Raw genomic sequence first — 23859 nt, 5'->3', positions numbered from 1 at the left:
AAAGAGCGGTTCAAGAAGAATAAAGTTAATGTTTTGGAAAGACCGTACCGAAGTCTTGACTGTAATCCAACAGATATGATTGGAAGGATCTAAAGTGATCCATTCAGTGAGGAACCCCAAACATTCCAGAGTTGAAGCTGTTAGGTTGCAGGAATCGGCTAAAATTGCTCCAATGTGATGTACAAGACTGATCGACAGTTTTAGTTTTGTTGCACAAGGGGATCACACAAATACTGAAAGCAAAGGTTCACTTTTTCCCATCAGATTAGAATATTTGATAATTGTCAGCGATGCATAAATGACCATGCATCATATGTTTGTCTCATTAGTTTAAATGGGTTCTCTTCATCTAGAAATATAGGAAATTTAAAGGGTTCACAAATGCACCACGGCATCATTAACGTCATGTCAAAGATGTCTATGTCCTGTGCTACAGACACATCAAATGAGGGTAGCTAACAGCCTGAGGCCCGTCCCATCTCATAATCCCACTTTGGACCTCAAGACAGGATAGCGAATCACTGGAGCACCCAGCCTGCTCTCAGTCTCACTTGAGAGGAAGAAGCCATGTATTTTAATTTATTGTTGTGATGAATGGAGCAGTAAACACAATGATGGATGAAACTCTTTGTAAAACAAGAGTTAACATTAGTGTTGCTTTCCACAGCTGGAGACAGCAAAGCAATGAAGTTTTATACTGAATTTTTTTTAGATAGATGAGTAAACAGGTGCTTGTTCCTTCAGTGACTATGTTGCAAGTGCTTAGTAAGGAGACTAAATGTATAACATCAGTGGTGTGCTGGCCATCGGTCACACTGCGGCACCAATGCAGCGGCACTCTGGGATCGGACCATCCAGTTTTACCGACCCTGTCCGTCTCTTTACTGGCAGTCTCTTTGTGCTCTCATTCTGGGTGCACACGAGAGAGTCCGGTCCCAGCTGATAAATCCAGGGCTGATTTTCCTCCCTGGTACACCTCTGTATAATGTTACTGACTGTTCATATTTTAAGTCAGCTGTTTTTTGATACACTGTTCAGACCAGTTAGAATAGCTGTATGTGACTAGCTCAATTAGTGCGTCATTTAGCTCTATAATACCGAGGCACTTTAAGTGTACTAAATGTATAACATCAGTGGTGTACAAACCAGGCATACTCACCTTGTTTGGACAATTCAAAACAGGTTTTTTAGTGTTGCTAAAAACAACAGACCGTACCAAAAAAAAAAAAACTTACCAAATGGCATGTAAATATGGTTTTACTGTGGTAGTTTTCTTGCCACTATGGTCTTGATAAAAACAGAGCTTAGCACACTTTAATGTAAATTCTAGTCAATCAACATTTCTTTTGTCCATCCACAGCAATGCAATTAGCAGATATTAAAAAGCTAACTACTGACTCATCGCAGGTCAAGAACTACACCAAACATTGTGAGATTTGGACTGAGGGCAGACTGACAGGATGTGACTCATTATTGACTCTTGACATTCAAAATAGTGCCACAAGACTGGGCTTAATTTATACACGTTGCACGTTTATGTTTCAGCCATGATGTAGATGTATCAAGTTATTTATTTCTAATGTAAAGAAGTATTTTTTTGTGGTGAAAGACCAAAGTTTCAATCAAAGTGTGTTAATCCATCATGTATCATTTATTATTTTATTAATTGAATAAACCTTTATTTATTTGGGAAGAGTAAGCCCAATTGAGAGTGAGATATCATTTTCAAGAGATACCCCAGTACATAGGTGTATATAACTAAGAATTTAAAACTTTACAGTATGATCATGATGAAATTATGTAGAAAATAATACAAGTTATATAATACGATTGTAATTTAAGTCAAACAAGTCCTAAACAATCACAACTAAAATCAGTCCGGGTTTTGTCTAGATTTCTGAATTCACCCTTTGGAAGCAAAGTATCAAGCTTCAAAGTACAATTTATTTCATGTTTGTTGTGCAAGAACCTAAAATCAGTATTTTCCTGATGGGTGTTGATTCTTGGGACATGTAGCACTAGCTGCTACCGTGTGCAGGTGTGGTGTCATCCAACTCTCCAGTAGCCCTATTTACACAAAGAACTGTTGAAAAGAGAGGGCCAACCTACTTTTTGATAAAGAATTAATTGAGTACCATAGATTTCGCCAATTATAAAACTAAGGGCTAAATGGCAGCTGAACAGCAGATCTTCACCTCAAGCTACCTTTGGCTCCACCCACCAGAAGGTAGGGTAGGGCCTGTAAAGCTTATCGTTGTGAGTGCCTTGTCTTAATTGTGGGCAACCTAGATCTCTATTTGCACCAACCCAGAAATTCTGTTATCTGGACTTTGTCTTCAGAGATTTTAGACAGTAAATCCAACTAAAGCTCTGAAGGTGGAAAGTTGCACCCTTCACCTGATCAGAGGTTTAGACCCATTCAAATGAAAACTGAGTTCAAGTCATGATTCTGCTGCTACTTAAAAGAGAAATGTTTGTGTTTCACAGAGAACCAGAGGGCAAAAGAGGAAGAGAATTCCCATCTGTGAAGACAGAGAAGATAAAATTGAGGTAATTCACTGATATTTCTATCCATCCATCCATAACATCTTTCCATCTATGTATCCATTCATACATATAATATATCCTCCTACGTATCCATTCATACGTATAATTATCCTTCCACGTATCCATACATACATATAATATTTCCTTCCACGTATCCATCCATAAATATAATCTATCCTCCTACGTATCCATTCATACATACAATATATCTTTCTATGTATCTATTCATACATATAATATATCTTTCTATGTATCTATTCATACATATAATCTATCCTTCTATGTATCCATCCATCCATATGATTTATCCTTCTATTTATCCATCCATCCATATAATCTATCTTTCTATGTATCCAATCATACATATAATCTATTCTTCTATGTATCCATTCATACATATAATCTATCCTTCTATGTATCCATCCATCCATATAATCTATCTTTCTATGTATTCAATCATACATATAATATATTCTTCTATGTATCCATTAATACATATAATCTATCCTCCTACGTATCCATTCATACATACAATCTTTCCATCTATGTATCAATTCATACATACAATCTATCCTCCTACGTATCCATTCATACATATAATTATCCTTCCACGTATCCATCCATAAATATAATCTATCCTTCCACGTATCCATTCACACATATAATATATCTTTCTATGTATCCATCCATACATATAATCTATCCTTCTATGTATCCATCCATCACACATATACATATATCTATTCTTCTATGTATCCATTCATACATATAATCTATCCTATAATCCATTCATACATATAAGATATATTTCTTCCATCCATAAATATAATCTATCTTTCTATGTATCCATCCATAAATATAATCTATCTTTCTATGTATCCATCCATAAATATAATCATACATATAATCTATTCTTCTATGTATCCATTCATACATATAATCTATCCTACTACGTATCCATTCATACATATAAGATATATTTCTACGTATCCATCCATAAATATAATCTATCTTTCTATGTATCCAATCATACATATAATCTATTATTCTATGTATCCATTCATACATATAATCTATCCTTCTATGTATCCATCCATAAATATAATCTATCTTTCTATGTATCCAATCATACATATAATCGATTCTTCTATGTATCCATTCATACATACAATCTATCCTCCTACGTATCCATTCATACATATAAGATATATTTCTACGTATCCATCCATAAATATAATCTATCTTTCTATGTATCCATTCATACATATAATCTATCCTCCTACGTATCCATTCATACATATAAGATATATTTCTACGTATCCATTCATACGTATAATCTATCCTTCTATGTATCCATTCATACGTATAATCTATCCTCCTACGTATCCATTCATACATATAATATATCTTTCTATGTATCCATCCATCCATATAATCTATCCTTCTATGTATCCATTCATACATATAATCTATCCTCCTACGTATCCATTCATACATACAATCTTTCCATCTATGTATCAATTCACACATATAATATATCTTTCTATGTATCCATTCATACATATAATCTATTCTTCTATGTATCCATTCATACATATAATCTATTCTTCTATGTATCCATTCATACGTATAATCTATCCTCCTACGTATCCATTCATACATACAATATTTCCATCTATGTATCAAGTCATCCATATAATCTATCCTCCTACGTATCCATTCATACATATAATCTATCCTTCCACGTATCCATCCATCCATATAATCTATCCTTCCACGTATCCATCCATAAATATAATCTATCCTCCTACGTATCCATTCATACATATAATATATCTTTCTAGTTATCCATTCATACATATAAGGTATCTTTCTATGTATCCATTCGTACATATAATCTATCCTTCTATGTATCCATACATACATATAGTCTATCCTTCTATGTATCCATCCATAAATATAATCTATCTTTCTATGTATCCAATCATACATATAATCTATTCTTCTATGTATCCATTCATACATATAATCTATCCTACTACGTATCCATTCATACATATAAGATATATTTCTATGTATCCATTCATACGTATAATCTATCCTTCTATGTATCCATTCATACATATAATATATCCTCCTACGTATCCATTCATACATATAATATATCTTTCTATTTATCCATTCATATATACAATCTATCTTTCTATGTATCCATCCATACATATAATCTATCCTTCTATGTATCCATTCATACATATAATATATCCTCCTACGTATCCATTCATACATATAATATATCCTCCTACGTATCCATTCATACATATAATATATCTTTTTATGTATCCATTCATACATATAATCTGTCCTTCTATGTATCCATCCATACATATAATCTATCCTTCTTTGTATCCATTCATAAATATAATCATCCTCCTACGTATCCATTCATACATGTAATCTATCCTTCTATGTATCCATTCATAAATATAATATATCCTCCTATGTATCCATCCATACATATAATCTATCCTTCTATGTATCTATTCATAAATATAATCTATCCTCCTATGTATCCATCCATACATATAATCTATCCTTCTATGTATCCATTCATAAATATAATATATCCTCCTATGTATCCATCCATACATATAATCTATCCTTCTATGTATCCATTCATAAATATAATCTATCCTGATATGTATCTATTCATAAATATAATCTATCCTTATATGTATCTATTCATAAATATAATCTATCCTGATATGTATCTATTCATAAATATAATCTATCCTTATATGTATCTATTCATAAATATAATCTATCCTTATATGTATCTATTCATAAATATAATCTATCCTTATATGTATCTATTCATAAATATAATCTATCCTTCTATGTATCCATCCATACATATAATCTATCCTTCTATGTATCCATTCATAAATATAATATATCCTTCTATGTATCTATTCATAAATATAATCTATCCTTCTATGTATCCATCCATCCATATAATATATCCTTCTATGTATTCATCAATACATATAATATATCCTTCTATGTATCCATTCATAAATATAATCTATCCTTCTATGTATCCATCCATCCATATAATCTATCCTTCTACGTATCCATCTGTCCATCCATCCGGGGAGTGTCTGGTTTGATTAACTGAAGTATAGTCAAGTAGATGTTATTCTATGGTTTGAAATCGCATCCACCCTCGCTCCTCCTCAGTTTGACCAAATATGGTCACCTCTGGCTCCAAAAAAAGACAAGTTGATGATGGTCAAAATACCAGACTGGATATGACAAAATACAGAAAAATGTTTGATTGTTAATTTTGACGCCATGCTGTTTAAACAAAATGAGTTTCATAGATTTGTATGTCAGCATGCAGCCACAGTTTGCCTTCAAATATTAGGATAAACTAAACAAAAATTATCTCTCAGTTTGTAAACAACAACAGTAACTGATTGATATTCAGATTTTGTTTACAGCGCTGAGTGCAGCGGTGCAGCTGTACCAGCAGGCGAGCTGCTGCTCTGCCAGGACGACTACCATGATCAGCAGCAAAGCTTCCAATTTTTTCCTCACCACTGTCGGCAGATTCAGCCATGTTTTGATCAGATTTTCTAAATGTTGCGGTCAACGTTTGTCCCTTAATAAATTAATTTTGTTGCACTTTTATTTCACTTACAGTAACATAACTAGTCAACTTGTTCACCTGAGCCTCTCCTTTGCTCTGTGTGTGGAGTGGGGGCGGAGCCACCCTTTGCTCTCTGTGTGTGGAGTGGGGGCGGAGCCACCCTTTGCTCTGTGTGTGAGGAGAGGGGGCGGAGCCACCCTTTGCTCTGTGTGTGAGGAGTGGGGGCGGAGCCACCCTTTGCTCTGTGTGTGGAGTGGGGGCGGAGCCACCCTTTGCTCTCTGTGTGTGGAGTGGGGGCGGAGCCACCCTTTGCTCTGTGTGTGAGGAGAGGGGCGGAGCCACCCTTTGCTCTGTGTGTGAGGAGCCACCCTGGGGGCGGAGCCACCCTTTGCTCTGTGTGTGGAGTGGGGGCGGAGCCACCCTTTGCTCTGTGTGTGTGGAGTGGGGGCGGAGCCACCCTTTGCTCTGTGTGTGGAGTGGGGGCGGAGCCACCCTTTGCTCTGTGTGTGGAGTGGGGGCGGAGCTACCCTTTGCTCTGTGTGGGAGGAGTGGGGGCGGAGCCACCCTTTGCTCTCTGTGTGTGGAGTGGGGGCGGAGCTACCCTTTGCTCTGTGTGAGGAGTGGGGGCGGAGCCACCCTTTGCTCTGTGTGAGGAGTGGGGGCGGAGCCACCCTTTGCTCTGTGTGTGTGGAGTAGGGGCGGAGCCACCCTTTGTGAGGCACATAGAAAGGAGCAATAGCACAAACATTAATTAACTGTCAGACTGAACTGAAAACCTTTAGAATACAGCAGCTTTCTGCCTTGCTTGCTGCTGGATAAGCTGCGAACATATGTCATACGTTACACTGTATTACAGTATGACGTCATTACGTCAACAGGTCGGAGTATTGCCATTATGACGATATGAATACTCTTTTATCACGTTAGAATTATACTGGTATTGCTGTGAACGATATGATATGGCACACTCCAAGCTCGAAGGGTTCTCCCCATCTCTCTTACTTTACCATTTTATTCCTTTTTACATCCCAACAAGAGACCATCTCATTTCTAATCAGCCATGTTTCCATAGGAACCACTGCCACGGGAACGCAGACAGCGCCAGTCTTCAATGCAGAAAAAACCCAAAGCTGATGACACAAGGACTGAGTGTGCAACCTGCAAAGGACCAGGCGACAACGAGAACCTTGTGAGGTGAGTTTGTGTGTGTGTGTGTGTGTGTGTGTGTGTGTGTGTGTGTGTGTGTGTGTGTGTGTGTGTGTGTGTGTGTGTGTGTGTGTGTGTGTGTGTGTGTGTGTCATGAGGCAGCTATATCCTCCTGATGATTAAAGTTCAGTCTTCATTAGGCTCTGGCCGCCTGGGCTGAGCAGCAGAGGGGGCTGAGGGTGTCTTCTCCATAGGCCTCCTATATTGACCTGCCACATACATTTGCACAGTTCATTAATGCTTAATGAATGGCACAATTTATTCTGCTTCTTTTCTTGAATTTCAGGTGTCAGGCATCTAATAAACAGGATTTTTGTTTGGCATTGGAATTCTATATTAAAAAAAAAAAAAAAAAATCTAGATTACAGCAGGCACATTGTCATGTGATGAACTACCTACAAAAAATGTTTCTCTATTTTAATCAGGCTTCTGCCTGAAGAAAATTCCCTTTAGTTTTGCCTCTCCAAAACTGCCATAGTCTCATTTTAACTTGAACCAGCTGTTGAGTTTTGAACAGCTATGTTGAATAACATAACTAACCCTTTGAGTGTGATACCGTCTCCCATCATTTTTCCTTCCACTGGGTGCAATGTATATTGTCAAATAGTGACATTACGTCTTCTTTTGAAACAGATTTGTATTAATGGCAGGTGTTTTTTTTTGTTTTTTTTCGTTTTTCATCTGGTCCAGCTTTCATTTGTTGTTGCTGCAAACTCAACTCAACTTAAAGTGCTGCAACTCTTTGTGTTTCTTGATTATTTCAGGATTGATTATTTGTTCATAAAGGATTATTATTTGAGACTCTTTTGAATATGATTTGAATATGGAACGGCTGTAATTTTAAAATTCGCTTTTTTAATGTTTACTTTTGCACACCTTCACAGGTTAGCCTTTACTGACAGGAGCTACCAAGAAAAGCTAATGTAGAAATAGATCTACACCTTCTCATTCAAGTTTATGAAGGGACATTTGCACTGCTTTTTAAAAAATAATTGTATTCTTATGGCAAGAAAAGTATCATTGAAACAGATGGGAAAAAGCTTATCACGGGAATACCATAGTGTTTGTGTTTGAACTGTGGTGCTCCTGAGGGAGCGTTTGGTTTGGAAGGGTTGCTGGTCGGGATGTGAGGTGTGCTGCCCTGACTCTTTCTATCTTTGCATTGCACAGGTTGTGAGAGCCGGGGCAGCCACCTCACCTCCCGTAAAATCTCGGGACAGATGACCATTGGCTTAGAGACAGAGAGGGACAAATTGAGGCGTTTGAAGAATGGTGCTCGAGTCAGGCTGAAGAACGAGACCGTCACGCCGCCCCACAACCACCTCTGATCCAAACTGGACCAGCAACTCTCCAACGAAAATTCAACCGAACTGTCTGAATCTATCGAAGTGTGGTTGGAGCTAATATTCTTTCTTGTTTAATGTTAGACTCATATCTCCTTTTAAACACTACTATTAATTTAATTGTGTTTGTGACCAGCTGTGGATACAATATAAACATACATACATACATATATATATATATACACACACACACACACACACACACACACACACACACACACACACACACACACACACACACACACACACACACACACACACACACACACACACATAAATACAGCAATACAGCAAGTAACCACAACAACTCTGTTGGGCTCCTTTGGTAGAAACCCAGAGTGCTGAAACAAAATAAGTACAGCATTTCTAAAGAGCTTTCCATCGAGCCAACTGATGCATATTTAATTGACAAGCCATTTAAGTACTGATATCTTTAAAGAGCCCATGAAATGGCTTCATTACCTTTTTGAAGTTACATATTACACAGTCAAAGATCTGTCAGCTGTGGAGTGGAAACAAGTTTTAATTTGATATGATTGGCAGGAAGGTAGCACTAGTCAGTTTTTATGAATTCATTGGTTGAAGTTTTTAGTATACCCATTACTGAAACATGAACATGTTGTTTTCCACAAAGAAAGCAACTTTTCTAGGAAGCTCAATTACAATAATTTACAATTTACAATTGCGTTCAAATCTGACTGGCGAGTATAGTAAGTTTGTCCATAGCTGACCAGCTTCTTGAATACCCACACGGCCACTGAGTTTGTTTAGCTGCTTCACTCTTTCGGAATGCCCGCAGTGTGGAAACACAGCAAAAAGCTAGACGTGCTTTAAATTGATAGCACTTTGTTGGTCAGTTGATCTTGGCATCTTGGGGCTTTGGACTCTGTCCTGAATGAATCCTGTCATGCCTCCAGGTGCTCACCTGCTACCAACATAGAGGTTTTCCTAGATAAAGTCTTTTCACATGGTTCTAGGCTGGAGCTCTGCACTTGTAACCTCCCTCAAAGACTTGTAATCAATACCAATCGCTATTATTGATTGAAGTCATCTGCCACCCAATCAGCCTGAGCATTTCGGTGTAAATGTGGTTCATTGCAGATGCACTTGAACCAACGCTTTCCCAGACTTGAGTGTTGTGTTGTGTTTTTAAAGTTTGTGGCGGATCAGAAGTATTAAGAAAAGTATTGTGTATAGAAAAGGTGTTTCTGGTGTACAAAGTATAGCGGTTAAGTAATGCTGCCATAAAGCATCTGTAGTAGAAATAATCTAGTGTAGTTAGCAGTAATAGCACTTGAATAGTCTTTAGTGTCAATAGACATTTAGAAGGTCTGCCTGTGTCTCCATATCTTAAAGTGACAGTCAAACTGACACATCCACAGGAGGAAACTCAGCTTTGTCTCTGTGTCCCTGGTGGTCCATAGTGCTGTCAAAACAGCAGCTGCTTGCTGTTCTATCAGGGCTTATGACAAGTGTCACGTTTTGCCCTCTATGTCACTCCGTTGCCCATCCAGGGTCCTTCATGCATGCTTTTGGGAGCAGTCAAACCCATGCAGTTTACTACTTTTTGCCTCTGTGTTCAGAAATAACACCACACTGGGTTTGTCTTTCGAGATAAGATCATTCCTTCCACATCACTCATCGTCAGTCTCAAGGACTGCGTGTCATTTCTACACTGCATGGCTATATTTATTTACACAGCTTTGTATTATAACTTCAAACTGAAAATAAGTGATGTGGTCTTGTACAAATCTGAGTACCAGGTAGCTATGTAGTGTGATGATGTGTACAGTATTTATTGAAGAGGCAAAACATTTAGGTCTTTGTTTTACGCCGACTTACTTATTTACACATATATGATAAGCTTGTATTCTTAAGAGTTGAACTCTGATTTGTGATGTTGTCTTGAAACGACGACCATATTTTCTTTTGGCAAACATTTGTTTACAGATGTGCTTTTATGGGAATATTTCTGATTAATTGTGTACTGTATCATGTGATTCTGTATGAGGTAAGAATGTGAACGTTGCTGCTGTTGTGTATGTGAAGTGTCTCAGCCTCTGGCCTATAGCTCTCGAAAATTAAGCGGAGCTTTAATAAACTCTTGACTTTTTCACCTTATTGCTGCAGTGATAAATGAGTGTCAGACAGCTAATTAATTGTTCTAAAGGTGCGGTATCGGCGGCCCGTTTGTGCGTGTAATGCCCTCTGTCATCTGTGATTTATCACCTGGGAAGTGGCCTTCTTCTTGCGCGGGGGTGGTTCACACAAAATGTTGCTTCTCAGCCCACAGAAAGTAAAGTCTCAAACCAATCTGCTAGATTCTCTTACTGCAGCTACTTACAATATGTGAAGAGTTTGAGTTACATACAAGGTTCTTTATATATATTTAGATGTATATATTTCAGCCTTGTCCCTTGTGTACACAGATTTCTCCAGATTCTGAAGTTGAAGCTGGCCAAGATATCTGTCATTTTCATATTGCACATGTACTCTAGGACGCAAATATGTTTTAGGCCTTTATTTTGGCAGATAAGTAGCAAAACATTTAATGATTAGTGGCCAAAATACAACCTCGCTTCCACAAAAGGTGGGACGCTGTGTAAAATACAAATAAAAAGAGAGTGCGATGATATGCAAATCATGTAAACCCATAACTGATTGAAAATAGACCTAATTCAACATAGTTACAAATTGTCTTGTCCCATTCTTGCCTGGTATAGGATTTCAGCTGCTCAACAGTTCAGGGTCTCCTTTGTTGTATTTTTAATGCCCTGATGCTCCAGATGTTTTCAATGATTGACAGATGTGGACTGCAGGAGGTCAGTTTATCAGCGGACTCTTCTACTATGGAGCCATGCTGTTGGAATACGTGCAGAATGTGGTTGGACATTGTTCTGCTGAAATAAACAAGACCTTCCCTGAAAGAGACGTTGTCTGGATGGCAGCATATGTTGCTCCAAAACCTGAATATATCATTCAGCATTGATGCTTCCATCCAGATGTTCAAGCTACCCATGTCATGTGCACTAATGCATCCCTGTACCATCACAGATGCTGGCTTTTGAACTGACTGCTGATAATAAGCTGGATGGTCCCTCTCCTCTTTAACCTGGAGGATGCAGCGTCCATGATTTCTAAAAAATAATCTCAGATTGTGATCCATCAGACCTCAGGACAGTTCTCCACTTCACCTCAGTCCATCTTCAATGATCTCGGTCCAGAGAAGGCGGCGGTGTTTCTGATCATGTTTCTATCTGGTTTCTTCTTTGGAGAGTTTTAACCTTCATTTGTGGACGCAGCGATGAACTGTGTTCACAGACGATGGTTTTCACAAGTGTTCCTGAGCCCATGCAGTGATTTCCACTCCAGAATAGTGTTTTTAATGCAGTGCTGCCTGAAGGCCTGAAGATCACCACCATCCAATATTGGTTTCCAGCCTTGTCCTTGTGTTCAGAGATTTCTCCAGATTCTCTTGAATCTTTTAATGATATTATGAACCGTAGATGATGACATATTCTTTGCCATTTTTCATTGAGGAACATTATTCTTAAATTGTAGCACTCCTTGCCCATACCGTCTTTCACAGAGTGGTAAACCCCTCTCCATCTTCATTGTTGAGAGACTCTGCCTCTCTGGGATGATCTTTTTATACTTGATAATGTTACTGATCTGTTGCCAGTAACGTAATTAGTTGTGAATTACTTGAAATGTATTGCTGCCATCAAATTCAAAATGAGCATATCTTTTTTCGTAAAACAAAAAAATGTCTCAATTCCAGCATTTAAAATGTTGATTTTGGTCGACTTTTAATTAAATATAGGTTTACATAATTTGCAAATCATTGTATTCTGTTATTACTTGCATTATACACACCGTTCCAACTTTTTTGGAAGTGGGGTTGTATCAGTAACGCAAAAATTCAAAAACCGAGGCTTTTGGAGAGAAATGTCATGGTATTTTTAATGTGTGTTCATAAGATATCTGTTAAAGTTGACATATGGTTGAGCTTGGTGTCAGACAAAAGTGTTATTGATGGGACATTTCTACCAACACACAACGTAAGTTCAAACCATTATGCTGAGAAGTTGGATCCTAGTGGGAACCACAAAATAGTGGGACCTGAAGCACAAACCATAACATCATCTAAGTGCATATCCTATTTAAAAAGGGGGGGAAAAAAAGTTTATTTTAAATTGTATATGGCACTGTGATGGACTGGCGACCTGTCCAGGTGAACCCTGCCTTCGCCCAAAGTGAGCTGGGATAGGCTCCAGCCCCCCGTGACCCTGTTCAGGATAAAGCGGATATAGATGATTGATTGATGGATGGATGGATGGATGGATGGTAATTTTTTTACAATGCATAAATGAAAACTATCAAACTATGTACTAAATAATGGTGTCCCTCTTTTTTAAAGACTCAACCAAATATTTTTGCATTTCTATACAGCCATTTCTGGTTACTATCATGTGCTGACATGATACATCTACCTGTTTTTTGTTTATAGATATATTTCTGGGTGGCCCTTGGTAAGAATGTCAAACTAAAGGTAACTGGAACATTGAATCACCCAAAGTATATTACTATTCATCCACAACAGATTTCAGGGCGATGTCGAGCTGTTGGGTTATTAACTGACCTTGAATATTTGACAAATATTTATGACAAAGGGTAAATTTATTATTAATATTCTGGAACTTTCTCTCTGATTTTGTGGCTTTCACTAAGAGCTCAATTTGTTCAGTTGTAAGATTATTAGATTATTTCCAGTGATGATGGCTACGAGATACGGCTGTGCTTAGAACCTTTGGTCACATTGCCCGTGGGCACTTGAACCATCAAATATTTTGAGACGAGCCAACACTGCTATCCTAGTCGTGTAACAAGCTAATATCAGATGTATGGAAAGAAAAGGCACTTTGTCAGCAGGCAGATAGGAAGCCTTTGTTCTTAAAACAATTTTGGAAGAGAGAGACATTTTGCTGTTCAACACTGATGGAGCGTCATTCCATGGCATTTCTGTAAAATGGAACAAACTCACTGAATGGGCGGCAAACCCCGGGTCAGGTCGGCAGCTGCTTTTTGGATAGGGGATGAGACTGAGGCCCGGAGATGCAGAAAGAGGAGGGGCCAAGTGATAAAGAGAGAGAAAAGCTAGCAGGGAGGTTCTGGAAAGCAGTAACCTTTCCAATGATGAGTGCATTTCCCATTACTGCTCTGACACCAGATCCAGGGAGATGATTTAATGGCGGCATTTTGTTTTTGCTGACTTCACCCTTTTCCCCTCCTATTAAAACAGAAAACACAAGAGCTGGGACTGGGGCTGTGTGGGAAGTGTGGCCAAGCAGCTAAAATCTATTACTCCCTACTTCTCCCCCTGTCTCTTTATCCCACTGATTCCACCACTATGTGGGTCCGCTCCAGTGCTTCCTGAGGTAGACGCTTCTTTCCCTCCTTCCTAACTGCTTTCTTTCTTATCCCTTTGTAACTGCAGTTTTCCTCCTGCCCATTTTTAATCATTGCACCCTGACCATGAACCTCAAAGCCGTACAGCTTCTTTATATCTTAACTGATTACCTCATGATAGACTTGTTTGAAAAGAGTTCCAGTGTACTACAAGCTCTTTGTATTACTAGTGGAATTTCAGGTCAGACGCTACAGGACTTGAGTTTGTCCTACAGAGGTGGGGGCACAGTCGAAATCAATTATTTTCAAGTGTGGTACTCAGTTTGCTGGGGCCCCCTGCCGGCAAACACCAGAAACTTCAGTCACACACACAGCACAAGGTGAGAGCTGTAGACATCACTCCCCTTCACTTCCTTTCTATCCCAGCTGCAGATAAGCTAATAAAGGTAGCTGCTCTAAATCGGCTTTTACCGTAGGTGCGGCTTCAGCAGTCCATTCTTTACCTCCCCGTCTTGTAAAACAATGGCTCTTTTATAATGCTGCGGTGGCCCAACCATAGATCAAAAAGTAGGAGGCCAATAATCTACTCTTTTCTATGGAAAGACGCTGGCACACTTTGTCATGGATGAGAGTCAATGGCTGAGTGCTTTGTGTCATATTGATTTCTGTCACGTGGTCACTCCCACAGTAATTGAATCGCCCACTTGTGATAAATTCACTGCCTTCCTTCAGCCACTTGGGCTCAGACACCAGTGCTGTTGCAGAGAAAATACGTTTTTGAGGCTGCTTACCCTCTGTCATTACATGGGCCCATGGCTGGGTGCAAAGCAGCTGGGAAGCAACAAGTATCAATGTCCCGCCAATTTCTATGAGTTATCATAAAGACTACTGACCTCAGTGCTTCAGTCAGTTTGACTTTTGTCATTGTTTTCCTTTAGTACTATTTTTTAGAAGCAAATCAGAATGTTAAACTACAGGGGGGGACAAGAATTTGAGTCAAGTGTTGGAAAAAAGAAAACTTGTAATGTAAGAAAGGCCGACGATAAAAATAAACTGCACGTACTGTGTAGCACTCAGTTCTTATGAAACCTACTTGACAATACACACACATGTGCATGCACATATCCAGACAGCACATAGTTATTCTCGCAAAATCCTGTCAGATTGCCTGTCACGTGCCTGAATGATGCTCAGATGAATGCAAAATGGAAGTGACTTCCTGTGGTGGTACACTGCAGTTTTTTTAACCGTTACATCAAGAAAGTAAACACTCGGACCCTGAACTGCCAGCCTCTGACCTCACGACAGCTGCGGCTTCAACAGGAAGTTCATCCCCGAGTTATTGAGACAGTGTTATTCTTGACATCAAATGTAAAATGTCAGCAGCATTTACGGTGAGCTGACGATAAAGATACAAATAGGTAACATTAAATATGAGTATAATTCAAGCAACAGCTTAAATCATGTCACTAACATTAGACACATCACTTACTTCTCTTCATCCCCTCTGGGTCGTAAGACTGCAATGAGATCACATTTTGTCCTTGCCAATGTGTGGCTCCTTTATATGGTTCAGTTTCTCTTAGCTACTTACACACACCAGCTAGCAGGGATGTTTCTAACTTTTTGGAGCCCCTATGCAACATGTCTTTCTGTCTCTCTGTCCTTACTTATGTTTACCTAAATAGTGAAAATTCTGTCCATATGTAAAGATTATGGATCTATTTACAGCAGGGCTTCCCATTGCCATATTGAGGTTGTTTGGTTTGTTTATGAATTATAGAGTCGTGTTAGTTATAAGAACACATCTACACACAATTATGTCACTACTGCAAAGAGCAGTAGCACCAAATCACAATGACATTTCAGGGAATGTTATATATCATAGAATGTAAAATTATGTTGCATGACATCATATCATATCTGTGAACTAAATATTTGCAGTTTTGATAAGATAAGGTTCGTTCTGTTGGACAACACAAAACCCCAAGCATTTATGCAAAGTGCCTTTTGCCGGTGGTTCTGACTATTCTTTTTTTTTAAAGAATCCAGTTAAAAATAGTAATCTTATACTTGTAGGATTTGTTCCTCTCCTGTGCCTCAATATGATCCACTTAGCTTGAAATATTTTGTTCATTTTTAAGTCTGAAGAGTCCATTTTTAGATACTTAATTTTCAGTTCAGTCCGGCTGACTGGATTTAGTATTGTGTCATCTATGTCCTCATCACTGAGATGTCATTAGCTGTGGTGACAGATGAATGAATATTCCTCCAGGCTCTGTTAATGAATGGGGGCTCTTGGCGGTTTCTTGGGCAATCAAGGCTTCCTCTTTGAGACCTGTGATTTTGAAGAGGTGGAAGAGATCAAACGAAGCTATCTTAGATTTGTTGGCCGTCAGCCTCACTCAGCGAGGACTAGTGCCTGGGTCACGCTGGAAGGGAGAGAGATGTGAGAACTTCACACAGAGATTAAACACCAGATGAAAGTGGACACAAATCGCCAACTGAGAGCAACACATGTAGCAGACAAAAGCAATCAATCATGTCCCCTCCACCACCTCACCTCCAATAAGATTACATCAATCAATAGCCTCTCTTATGAGTGATTGGATTTTGTCCGCTTCCAAAGTACAAGGGGGTGCTCAATTTTCCCAATGATTAAAGAAGGGCCAAATTGCTTTGATAACATCAAGGACCTTGCTGTGGCTGGGTGTGTAAGGGCAGTGTTGGGACCAGATAAAGGCTGGTGGTAGCAGGTGACTGTGACAGTGAAGAGACTCAGAACAACACTGGCTACCTGATGTAGATCAGCCAGTGAGGGTTGGGATTGACCATCCTCTGGCTGGAACCACAGACTGGAAGAAAACATCAACGGTGTGTCTGTGAAATCTACCAAAGGCTTCTGGATGGATGTTCTGATGATTGTCATCCTGGTTGTCTTGACTGTTACTGCAGCCAGAAAATCTAAATTGAGCAAGATGCAGTTAAGAGGGGAAAAGGAAATACTAACCATCCGATCCACGCATGTCAGCGTAGAAACATTTTGACCAAACAAGAAAATAAAAGTGTTTGTTAACTGAAATATGTCAAAAATAGAATGCCGGACATTTATCAGCTTAGGATCTTCTGACCTGTAGTGCCACCAGCAGGTCAAACTTATCCAGGGTAATATTTGGACATCTTCTGGTGTTTGGTGCAAAATGTTATACGGAAATTTAGCATTTTAGACAATAGGTCTTACCAGAAAGAGATTTATTTTACATGAACTAACATCACTGTCAACAATATGTTTGACTGACTACGCTAAACAGTGCATTGTTGTTGAGCTCCACTCACAGGTGACGGAGAGCTCAGCTGTGATTCACAGTGTATTACTTCCTCCTTAAAAGCATATTAAAAGGCCACCAAAGCCAAATTAGAATCTGATATTTCTCTTGTAAGAAAATTGACTGCTGAGCTATTAATATATTGTATAATGCAAATTTAGGCTACTTTTGTACTGAACCGAGCACAACAAGCACTATCAACAGACTAAACCTCCGACTTCACAGTCTGAATCAGCTCTGAATGTTGTTCTGGGTGAAGATACGCTCATTTATTGTTGTACACAGTTGTATGTACATTTGAAAAGTAATTCAGTTGACAAAACAAACTTTATGGCCAAATACCTCCAAATACTCACATTCAGTCATATGTTTACTGTGTTTCATTGTAATTGGAGAAAGTTAGCATGCTAATGGGCTCAATTAACATGGCAACCATAGTAAGAATGACATGTCAAACATTAGCATTATAACATTGTCATTTTGACCATGTTTCTGGACTGATGTTAGTGTTTAGTACAATCTCAATTGTTTGTGGTTTAAAGCTGAAAATATCACTTATAGTCTCTACCAAGACACACAATAGTGTGAAATTGAAAGTGAAATTACCAGTTGAGATGTAAACTTCTTGGGAAATAAAATGGTGTGATGTGTATTTTTAGAGCGATGTTCGTACTATTACAGGCAACCAGGACAAAGCGCCCTTTGGGCACTGCAACCTTTGTCCTTTATCTTCCCCTGATCTCTGAATGTTTGCCCCCACCCCCCATTGCTTTCTCCCCCCACCTGCCTTGATTTTCCTTGGCCCTTTGTCCCCACCCATCAAAGATATCTTGTCCAAAATGCAGATTTCCAAGCAGTGCCAATGGTGTTTTTGGGAATGATGCGATGAAAGGTGAACGGTACTAAACCAAAAAAGCATTCATACACACACACACACACACACACACACACACACACACACACACACACACACACACACACACACACACACACACACACACACACACACACACACACACACACACACACAGCTGCCATATCAGAGTGTATCAATAATAATATTGTATAACTATATATTAAGGTCATAGTAAGTATTTTTCATGCAAATTTTGTTCTGCTTAGCAGGTACCTCATTAGCATTTTAATACCAAACGGCAAATTAGAAATACACCTCAGAGTTCTTACCTGACTTGTCTGGAGATTCGCTACTGTGTGCCAATCTCTTGTGTTTGGCAGCATCTCCGCTCACCCACGGTGATTTGTGTTTCTATATGAGAATGATGCAAATACCAACCGCTATTTAACATTGAAAATGCAATGGAATGAGTGAAACACAAATATAAAATACACCATATTCAAAGACTTTGAGGCAGGTTAGGAGGGGAGTGGAGGAAGGTGGGACAAACCAGCTTCTCTCAATTATAGTAGGATATTATCAACAATATTGTTTTACTTAAAGAACCTAAATCTGTGTCACCTGAGGAACCAGAAATCCTACACAGCCATGTGTTGTCATTGGACTGGAACAGAATATGAGTGACCAACAGTGTGCAAAATATCTGAAAACAATTCTTATAAATTTGAGTTTTTTAGGAACCCCTGCAGCTGAAGGCATGTTTGCACAACCTTCAGTACAGTAGTTCATGGTGTAGAATTGGTCTACTGAATTCTAGTGTGATTCTAGCATGTTTCTGGAGCAAAAAAGTTTTTTTCCCCTGGCAGCTGAGGCAAAAATGTAATTGTGGACACTGCAGCCAACTGGCAGTACCATTTAAAAACCAGCCTGGTTAGATCGGTGACAGTCCGCTTACTGGAATATCTGAGTTGATTAAATTAAAGCAACAATCCAGCAGTTTGGGGAATGTAAAAAAACACTGCGTAGGAGTTGCTGAAGACTTTTGGGTGGCAGGTTCCCTCTGCTTCCCCTAAACTATATGTAGGCCAAACATGTTCTGCATCTGTTAGTGGCCATAATTCATAGACGGAAACTGATATAACTGATATAGATATTAAGTTTGAAAGCAAAAAAGAATATTGGGGATAATGTTGAAATGGTCCTGGCATAGTAAAGGTAGGTTATATGTCATCATGTACTTTGGCTAGTATTATTGTGCCCTGACATGCAGCATCATGTGGATGACCTTTGACTTTGTAAATGATTCCTCTTATTGAAAGAATGGATTTCTGTCTGAATGCTGGTATTTCTGGGCTCTTACAGTAATAGACTGTGAAAGTGTTCATCATTTCTCAGGGTGAATGTAAAGCTCAATTTTACTGAAAAAGATGATAATAATTTGTCCCACCTTCCATAATACATTGCTCAAAAGAATAAAGGAAACACTTAAACAACACAATGTAATTCCAAGTCAATCACACTTCTGGGAAATCAAGCTGTCCAGTTAGGAAGCAACAGTGATTGTGAATCAGTTTCACCTGCTGTTGTACAAATGGAACAGACAACAAGTGGAAATGAGGCAATTATCAAGACAACCCCGATAAAGGAACGGTTCTGCAGGTGGTGACCACAGACCATTTCTCTGTCCTCGTCCTTTCTGGATGATTTTTGGTCACTTTTGCATTTTGCCAGCGCCCTCACCACTAGAGGGAGCATGAGGTGTCTCCAACCCACAGAAGTTGTTCAGGTAGTGCAGCTCATCCAGGAGGGCACATCAATGCACGCTGTGGCAAGAAGGTTTGCCGTGTCTGTCAGCACAGTGTCAAGAGCACGGAGGACATACCGGGAGACGGGCCGGTCCACCAGGAGACGTGGAGAGGGCCGTAGGAGGACAACAACCCGGCAACGGGACCGCTATCTGCTCCTTTGTGCGAGGAGGAACAGGAGGAGCACTGCCAGAGCCCTACAAAATGACCTCCAGCAGGCCACTAATGTGCATGTTTCTGCTCAAACTGTCAGAAATGGACTCCATGAGGGTGGTATGAGGGCCCGATGTCCACAAGTGGGACCTGTGCTTACAGCCAGAAAACACCAAGATTGGCAGCTTCCCCATTGGCGCCCTGTGCTCTTCATGGATGAGAGCAGGTTCACACTGAGCACATGTGGCAGACGTGACAGAGTCTGGAGACGCCGTGGAGAACGTTCTGCTGCCTGCAACATCCTCCAGCGGGACCGGTTCGGCGGCGGGTCAGCGATGGTCTGGGGAGGCGTTTCTTTGGAGGGCCGCACAGCCCTCCATGTGCTAGCCAGAGGTACCCTGACTGCCATTAGGTGAGATCCTCAGACCCATTGGAAGACCATATGCTGGTGCAGTGGGCCCTGGGTTCCTTCTGATGCATGACGATGCTCGGCCTCATGTGGCTGGAGTGTGTCAGCAGTTCCTGCACGATGAAGGCATCGATGCTATGGACGAGCCTGCCCGTTCCCCAGACCTGAATTCAATCCAGCACATCTGGGACATCGTGTCTCGTTCCATCCACCGACGCCACGTCCACCGCAGACTGTCCAGGAGTGGACTGATGCTTTGATCCAGGTCTGGGAGGAGATCCCTCAGGAGAACATCCGTGGTCTCATCAGGAGCATGCCCAGGCGTCGTAGGGAGTGATACAGGCACGTGGAGGACACACACACTACTGAGACTCATTTGGACTTGTCTTGAGGAATTTCCACAGAAGTTGGATCAGCCTGTGATCTGATTTTTCCACTTTTATTGAGTATGATTCTGAATCCAGAGCTCCATGAGATAAAAAAAAAAGTTTTGATTTCCATTGATCATTCTTATGTTATTTTGTTCTCAACACATTCCACTATGTAATGAATAAAGATTTTCAACTGGAATATTTCATTCATTGAGATATCGGATGTGTTGTTTAAGTGTTCCCTTTATTTTTTTTGAGCAGTGTATAAATGAAGATGGAAAACTTTCACACAGACACAGAACTGCATCATCAGCAAGCAGTGCTTTAATTTAAAGATCCTCCCAAAGATACATAACAAACATTACAAAGGGCTCACTAAGGGAAAATAATTAAAGAAACACGTGTGCCGTCGTCACCATGTTGCTAAATACAAAAGAGCCCTCCTGTGGATTAGAAAGGTCTTCAAGGCCCCCCAACAGTGAAACCCGCGAGTTTGCTCCTTCCTTTCTGCTTTAGTTGGAGATTCATGTGAAATCAATTGGCAGTTTGTGTGCAACAATAGTAGTGTGCTCATTAGTGGAGCACACACACTTTGGTCATTTGTCTTCTATTCACAAGGTGGCTGGAGGGCACTTTAAATTCCCATCGTTTCCTAGGCAGATATGCCTGCTCAGCCCATCACACAGAGTGTGTGTGTGTGTGTGTGTGTGTGTGTGTGTGTGTGTGTGTGTGTGTGTGTGTGTGTGTGTGTGTGTGTGTGTGTGTGTGTGTGTGTGTGTGTGTGTGTGTGTGTGTGTGTGTGTGTGTGTGTGTGTGTGTGTGTGAGAGCGAGAGAGAGAGAGAGAGAGAGAGAGAGATCCACCTGCCTCTGCATATTTGTGCTAATGTGCAGCAGCTGTTAGCTTATGCCCCTGCAACTCATAAGATGCCAATTATCTATGCCAATTAAATTTCTACTCTGGTTTTACTAAATCTTCCGTGCTTAATGTGTAAACACCGCGCTGTATTATTACACCGATTTCACAGGTTTTCTTCGTCTGGTGCCAGAGGGCAGCATTCCATAACCATGCTTATTAGAGTTTGGCTGTAGAGTCCCCGCTGTATGCTGGTGGTGACTTACAGGATAATTCTGGGCTATTACAACCAGGTCCATCGTTCCTGCTGATAATATGTCACCAAGTTAACTGCTGAGATCTGGGATCACAATCCCTGGCATGGCAAGAAACTGAAACAGTCAAAGCCGAAAACAAACCCCCAGTTTAACTTCCTTAACTCAGGTTGTGATGACTCGGTTTGTGCATCATCTCTGCACAATGAAACAGTGCCCCACTCCTCCTGTGTCAGCTACACCTTCCTGCAGCTCCTTTGTAGTCATGTGGGGGTTTAATCTTTCTGCCCTGCAGAGGTGCAGTTTTATCTGAAGGTTTTCTGGATCTTCCGGAAACTGTCGTTTCTTAATGACATCTCAGACAGATGAAGCTGCAAGCCAGAAGCTGTATTTCTGTAGTTAGCTTCATTTTCAGAACCTCAGTCAACTTGTTAATGTAGCCCATAATGGTTGATTTTTACCACAAGAATTGAAGAGAGAGAGAATTTAACAACTTTGAGCAGTACTTTCTCAGCTCATGAAAAACAAAAAAAGTGAAAATGTGTATTAACATCTGAGGAAAGGAAGGAAGGTCTTGTCTGTTTTAAATCAGGTATCAGTATTCTGTATAAACTGAAAAATGAATCATGAATCCACCTTTTCTGACTGTTGTTTGCCTCTCTATGTATTATTAGAAAACAATAATAATATGAAAAATACATAGTGGGTTGAGGTTTGCTTTTACTCACGGCCTTCATGGATACTAATTTGAAGTGAACAAAAGAGATCTGAAGGACCCCCAACAAGCTGTTCAGACAGAAGATGTTTTCTGTCCATCCTGCTGAACGTCAATCTCGTTTAACATTTTGCTGCAGTCAAAGCCCGAGGCTCTGTCGCCATCCACCATATTGCATTTGTCTGTAGAGCCATCACATCTGATATCATCAAACTGCCTAATTCCTCTCAGCGCACACATCCAACACAAAGCTGGCTTTATTGCTGAGGACTGATAATTGATATCCAAACACTGGCTGCAATTAATCATGCACAGACAGCTTCTTAAACAAAGCAAGCAACCCGATTTCATGATGTTAGTGCCGAAACGACAGCACAGAAAGACCAAACAATTCCAACAAAATGAAACAGAAACTGTTGAGGTTGGTCTCCAAATAAATCCTTCACATTTTATTGACTGAGGAGAGGAGGAAGGATCAGTATCTCGCTGCTGGCTCCACATCTATCCAGATGATACTGATGTGTCTGTTAACAAGAAAAACCTGAGGTATATGTGAATCCTTAAAACACCTTAGAAATCAATATCAATATTTATACTTGTTTTTCATTGGAAGAAAATGTTCTTCTAAAAGCATGTCTGAAATATAGCTTATAGCTACATTTGTGTGAGGTATATTTCAAAGCTCGGCCCATATACTTAAACAAAATGTAACCATAGCAATGACAATGCTTCAATCATCAGTACATTTTTACAGCTGTAACCATCTAAACTTAGAGTTAAGTGCCCTCACTTAAAAAATGATGGTGAAGGAAGTACTGCTTACATGTTGGTGTTGTTTGTCTCTTGTACCTGTGTATCAGAAAGATATATTGTGCACTAACTTAAAGGGTTGATTTACTCAAATTACAAAAACACATTTTCTCTCATCTCCAATGTAATCTAGCATGCTGATATTTTCT

The 23859-nt window shown here is 39.8% G+C and overlaps 1 protein-coding gene across 4 annotated transcripts in view; it reads left to right on the top strand.

The window, feature by feature from the left end:
• phf14 (PHD finger protein 14) overlaps nt 1–23859 on the top strand; it is a 105966-nt gene that overhangs the window by 50896 nt on the left and 31211 nt on the right. For 3 of the 4 annotated variants that reach the window (XM_069715104.1, XM_069715103.1, XM_069715102.1), the window contains exons 15-16: nt 2488–2550; nt 7272–7393. In XM_069715104.1, coding sequence (XP_069571205.1) covers nt 2488–2550; nt 7272–7393 — 185 coding nt within the window. Of the gene's footprint in view, nt 1–2487; nt 2551–7271; nt 7394–8575; nt 10870–23859 lie in introns of those variants that run through there. The other variant, XM_069715105.1, reaches the window with a different exon arrangement.

The sequence above is a fragment of the Brachyistius frenatus genome, unplaced genomic scaffold (genome assembly GCF_029030835.1).
Source record: "Brachyistius frenatus isolate BFR_SWC_R1_liver_20210118 unplaced genomic scaffold, ASM2903083v1 Contig_138, whole genome shotgun sequence".
NCBI lineage: Eukaryota > Metazoa > Chordata > Actinopteri > Embiotocidae > Brachyistius > Brachyistius frenatus.
This window is presented reverse-complemented; position numbering and strand designations above follow the sequence as displayed.